Source organism: Orbicella faveolata, unplaced genomic scaffold (assembly GCF_042242905.1).
Source record: "Orbicella faveolata isolate gen_17 unplaced genomic scaffold, um_ofav_v1 contig_13, whole genome shotgun sequence".
NCBI lineage: Eukaryota > Metazoa > Cnidaria > Anthozoa > Scleractinia > Merulinidae > Orbicella > Orbicella faveolata.
In genome coordinates this window covers 24,657,385-24,663,619 of record NW_028301540.1, presented here as the reverse complement: position 1 = coordinate 24,663,619, position 6,235 = coordinate 24,657,385, and the positions used below count along the sequence as shown (strand labels likewise).

At 43.7% G+C, this 6,235-nt stretch overlaps 1 protein-coding gene and 1 pseudogene across 1 annotated transcript; one reads left to right on the top strand and one right to left on the bottom strand.

Annotated features, from left to right (window-relative positions):
* Window positions 1–2,015: 2,015 nt before the first annotated feature.
* On the bottom strand, window positions 2,016–2,705 carry LOC149115740 (uncharacterized). Its single transcript, XM_089285951.1, has one exon. It carries the CDS (start codon window positions 2,703–2,705, stop codon window positions 2,016–2,018), a length of 690 nt encoding a protein of 229 aa, XP_089142077.1.
* A 1,602-nt stretch (window positions 2,706–4,307) lies between these two features.
* LOC149115739 (uncharacterized) lies at window positions 4,308–5,441 on the top strand (annotated as a pseudogene).
* Window positions 5,442–6,235: the final 794 nt, after the last annotated feature.

Sequence of the window (6,235 nt, the reverse complement as noted above, 5' to 3'; positions counted from 1 at the left end):
CCGAAAATGGAATTCTTGGCTTTGCCTCTGATGAACAGATGGGGAAGATCAGGGAGGACCACCCAATCATGAACGAAACTGCTCCAGTGCACACCGTCGAAAAAAAAGGATGGGCCAAAAATGCGCTGATCTCCAAAGGGGAACGATGAGAGTGCCGGACGCATTGCAGAGCTTCAAATGACTGACGACTTTGCATGTCAAACAGACAGGAGGACAAAGCCAGTTGTTGTCGTTGGACCAATCTTGGACGAAAGCGTTGACGCCAGACGAGCCGGGCTGATAATACCTAGAATTGAAAACCTGAAGCTTTGCATTGTAATGGCAGGCGAATCTATCGCAAGTGTGCGGACCCCAGAGCTCGTCGAGAGCATAAAAAACAGAATCGTTGATTGCATAATCATCGTAATCAACTAACTTGCTAATATCGTCGGCACAAGTGTTGAGGTCCCTGGGAATCCATTGCATGTCAATGCTAATACCGCCGATGAGACATTGTCGGTGAACATCAAGAGCCAACTGTTGCAAAGCTGGAACTTTGGATCCGATGTTAACGATGCGAACAACATTCTGGTTGTCTGTATACCAGACAAAAGTCTGCGCACCAAGAGAATCCTTGAACGCCTTCAAGGACAATGAAACAGCAAGAAGTTCGCGAAGTCGAACTTTGTGCACTCTCGTAATCGGACCAATTTTGGTGAAAAATTTTGTCCTCGAATTGTATGTAACTCCCGCAGGCTGAATTGGACGCATCAGAGTAAACGATTTTGGAAGGCTTGCGCTTAATAGGCCACAAAGGAAGGCCGTTGATATCAGCGAGATTGTTTTTCCAAAAATTCAATTCGTGTAAACATTCAGGTGTCAAAGAAACAAGTGAATTCCAATCAGAAGTGGAGTTAATAACCAGAAAGGTGTTCCTGGTCATAAGTCTAGTGACGTTCCCGACCCAGTTCCCGAGCGAGATAATTTTTCCACACACGCTTGCAAGCTTGCGAACCTGGTGCAAGGAGCGCTCCCAGTAGGATCCCAAACGGATTTCTCTTCGTTAGGTAGGAAGCCAGACTTTAATAGGTCGGAATGAACAGCCAAACTAGAGATCTTCGCTTTGATACAGTCAGCGGCCGCCCCTAAACCATCGTCTAGGAAGACAACTATAGACTTTCCCTCGGATCTCCATTTCTTGACTAACGGCTTGAGAAGCTTTGTAAATAAATAAGGAGCAGAACTAAGGCCAAATGGCAAAACTGAAAACTGAAAATATCTAGTATGACCGGACGAAAAGGTCCAAGAAAACGACAGATATTGCCTATGATCTGGAAAGATATCCACGTGATGGTAACCCGATTTTAAGTCAAAGGAGAACATGAAATCTCCGGGATTTAGAACTTCTCTGGCAACGGACAGATCCTCGCATCGAAACTTAAACTTGAAAAGATATAGATTGACATGACGAAGATCCAAGATCAAGCGCTTTTTCCCTGACTTCTGAATAGAGACAGATAATGGATTAATTATAGTAGGAGGTGTAAAAACTTCGGTGATACAATCCAAACTAATAAGCTCGTTAATAGCATTCTCAACAAAATCAGATTCCTGAATCGCTGAATTATTGTTCCGGGCAACAAAAGGTGCTGGTATTTGAAGAAGTGGCAACTTATATCCAAACTCAATAGTGTCAATTATGAAACGAGGTGCGTCAATATCTTTCCAAAACTGAAGCGATTTACGCAATCTTCCTTTAACCGAAACAGGTGCATCATCACATGCAATTTCACAGTTCATGGATGGATCCTCTAGAAGAGATAGCTCACAATACCGCAATGGCAAAGCCTCAGACTCATGGTCTAGAAAATAAATAATACACGACGGGAAAAAACATAGTTTAATAAATGCAAATTAACTCTGAAAGCACTAAGCACGACTCGTATGAAAGATCCAGCGAAAAATAAGACAAACGGAAAACAACACAAAAGAAAACTAGAACCAACTACACCTTGATCCTGGGTATTGCTGTCTAGTCACTTTGCCTGTTGGTTAGCAGGATTGGAAGAGGAAAGAACATTCGGGCAGGAAGCTCGCCAATGTCCAGGTTTTCCACAGGAAAAGCAAAGTCCGGCAGATCTGCCAACGGAAAGCTGTTGATTGACCCGAGTAAAGGAATTAGAAATTTGGCCGACGGTGAGCTGCGAATTTCTTGAGACAGGTATTCCAGATCGGCGCTGTAATCCCAGACCACGTGGAGCGAAGCGTTTCGAGGCTCTAGCCGCTCTCGCCTCAGCTCTATAGATTTTCTTCTCGTCTTCTTCGTCATCCGCCAAGTCGTGATGTTTATATTCCACAACGGTTTTCCAACCGTACGGGGACTTATCAGCCAACAAGATTAATTTTTGCCGATCTTTAAGCAAAGACATACCCCGATCCAACGCTTCCTTGGTCCTCAGAAGGTCCTTATGCTCAAGAGCGACGCTAGCGTCTTCGACAGCTTCCATGACTGATTTGTTGGCTTTAAATTGCTCCTCGTTACTCTTCTTCTTGAACGAAGGTGGAGCATCCCGCTTTAGCCTCTTGATCTCAGACATCTGCTCCGCGGCATTCGAATCATTAGATCTCTTTAGATCAGAAATTGAAGTGGAAACTAAATCCTTAATCTGGCCAAGCAGATCGCGATTGTTCTGGGCAATGATCTCTTTAACTTTAGCTTCATCCATTGTAAAAATAGTAATTTATGCTAATTAAGATCATCACAAATTACATTATGCCTCGACAAAGCTCTCATAGATCAAGCATATTCAATGCCAAAGAACGAGCTATTGTTCAAGCTGAAATCGATAAGCTTATCCCAAAAGGTGTCTTCGTACCGTCACCATCGGAAAAGGGCGATTTTGTATCTTCTATCTTCTTGCGCCCTAAAAAGGATGGCAGCCATCGTACTATCCTAAACCTTAAAAAGTTTAATGAATTTGTAGAGTATTACCACTTTAATATGGACACGCTTGAGACTGCCATTAGCATGATGAAACCAGGTTGTTACATGGCTTCGGTGGACCTGAAAGTCGCCTATTACACGGTCCCTATTGACTCCTCCCACTAAAAATATTTTAAGTTCTGTTTTGAAGGCGAGTATTTTCAGTACACTTGTCTTCCCAGCGGTCTGGCCAGTGCGCCCCGTATTTTTACTAAGCTGTTAAAACCCGTTTACTCTGCTCTAATGGGTGCGGGACATTTAAGTTCTGGGTAAATTGATGATTCCTATCTTCAAGGTGACACATTTCAGGAATGCAATGTCAACGTTGTTGACACCACAACAACTGTTTATGCTTTTAAGGTTCTTTGTATACTCTGAGAAATCGGTATTTGCGCCATCTCAGAGATTGACATTTCTCGGCTTTGACCTTGATTCGGTACATATGACGGTCGCGCACACAGCAGCCAAAATCAAAAAACTTTTCGCGAGTTGTAACTCCCTTCTCCAGAAAACCACCCCTACCATCCGACTGGCAGCTGAGGTTATCGGTATTTTGGATTCCAACTTCCCGTGGCCGGAATACGGCCCATTACATTACCGGCATTTGGAGCGTGACAAGTAAATAGCCCTAGTTGCCAACAAGGGTGATTTTTCGAACATTGTCCGCTTATCTCCACCGTAGTTGACAAAACTTCAGTGGCGGCTTGAAAATGCCACGCGATTAAAGCGCAACATTTTTCACGGTAACCCTAGCGTAATTATACAATCCGATGTCTCAAAGTTGGGCTGGGGGGGGGGGGGGGGGCTGTATGCGGTGAAAGAAAGACGGAAGGTCCGTGGACACCGACCGAGACCCAGTCCCATATCAACATAATTGAGCTACTTGCGGCGTTCTTTGCTATGAAATGTTTCTGCAAGAACGTGCAGAACATACACGTACAGCTTCAATTCGACAACACGACCGCTGTCGCTTTTATCAACAACATGGGAGGTTCTAAGTTTACTGAGCTCAATCAACTAGCTTTCTTGTTTTGGGAATGGTGCACCACCAGACATATTTGGCTTTTCGCAGTCCATATTGCCGGAGCTTTGAACGTTAGGGCAGATGAAAAATCTAGAGAATTTTCTGACAAACAAGAATGGAAATTGAACGAACTAGAATTTGAACACATTGTGTCACGCCATCCAGACCTAAACATTGACATGTTTGCAAGCCGTCTAAATCACCAGCTCAGTACATACTGTGCATGGAAAGCTGATCCTGGCAGTTGTCACACAGATTTATTTTCACTTGACTGGAATAATCATAATTTTTATGCCTTTCCTCCTTTCAGTCTTGTGCCACAATGTCTACAGAAAATTCAACAGGACAACGCCAGGGGAGTACTGATTGCCTCACTCTGGGAGACACAAACTTGGTTTCCTCTCCTGCTGCAGCCTCTAGCGAATCGGCCTTGAGTCGTCCAACCGAACCAACCACATCCACTTCACAAGAACCTGGCCCTAGTGGTATGCCCTGTGTCAGGGAATGCTTCCGACGCATGCAAATTCCAGCAGACGTTACCCAAGTGCTTATGGCTTCCTGGAGAAAAGGAACACAGAGACAATATGCCACGTACCTCCAAAAATGGGTAGCATTTTGTAGTGAGAGATAGGTGGATTGCCTTGCCACCTCTTTAAATGACGCGGTAAACTTTCTGTTCACCCGTAACAACAAAGGTCTTAGTTACTCTGGAACACAGCCCGCTCGGCAATATCTACTATCTTTAAGATAGAAGGCGGTGACTTCGGTACTAAGCCCGTAGTTACTAGATTTATGAAAGGTATCTTTGAGACCCGTCTACCTACACCTAAATATAATAGTATCTGGGATGTATCAACCGTGTTCAAACACTTAGCTAAGTACTATCCCAGTGGCACGCTATCACTCAAAGATTTAACTTACAAAGTTCTTATGTTGCTGCTTTTAGTTTCAGATCAATGAGGCCAATCTATCCACCTGCTTGAGTTTCAGCATATGAAAATGCAAGATCTATGCTCCTTTCACGCCTTACAACATACCAAAACTAGGAGGCCTGGGGCACCTCACACTCGGATCGAAATAGCTAGATACCCCCCAGATCCGACTACCTGCCCGTTTTCATGCTTAAGGGAATATATCGACCGCACTCAGAAATTCATGAGGACTGAAACTATGTTGTTTATCAGCTATGTCAAGCCTTACAAACCTGTATCTAGGGACACCATTTCAAGATGGACTAAAGCCACTCTAAAAACGTGTGGCATCGACACTACAATGTTCTCTGCGCACAGCACCAGGACAGCCTCTGCGTCCAAAGCGTGTGCGAAGGCAATCCCTATACACGAGATTATGGCCAAGGCTGGTTGGCGTTCGGCACAAACATTTTACCGACATTGCTATAAGCCAGTCATAGAAGAGGCCAGCGTCACCTCTGTGCTCCTCAGCAGCAATACGTAGTAATCATTTATTTTTGTTATTGTTATTGAATGAAAGATCGCCAGGCATGAATACAGCTTGTCGTTGTTGCTGGCTCTACCCACCTTACGTTGTCTTAATGGCCTATCAGGGCTTTAAAGTTTCATGGGATCTCCCACCTTCTCGTCATATGATAGAACTGGATAATTAAACGAGACTTACCTGTAAGTTGAAGTTTGATTGAGATTCTATCGCATGACAGCAGAAGGCAAGGAGATCAAATGCCCGCCGCTTCTTGGCTTCCCCGCTCTTTGTCGGCCTTAGTTATGCACCTACTGCTGTGTGTATTATGCCTGACACTCCCATTCAATGTCTTTAAAAAAATGACTTGCACAAGCACCGTGCTATCTCATGTGATCTCCTTGCCTTCTGCTGTCATGTGGTAGAATCTCAATCAAACTTCAACTCACTGGTAAGTCTCGTTTAATTATCCAATTTTCCCATTCATACAATAAATGAGTAATCGTACGAAAGCTTGAGCAATTAAGCATTTATACTACTCGTCATATTTGAGAATTCCTTCAAATTGCACTCGCCTAAAGGCTCATTCCACTTTGGAGAGAATTTTCAAATATCACTCGAGGTAATAATCCTTAATTGCAGTCCCATGCATACGATTACCAACACTAATAATATGCATGTACAAGTTTCAGCATGCATGCTGATTGGCTGAGAACTGGTCAATCAATCCCACTCAGTTCAGAAGGTTGAAACTGAGTGCAGTTATATGGTTTAAACGAGGTTATGTAATTACGCAAAAGGTCCCCTATTGTTTT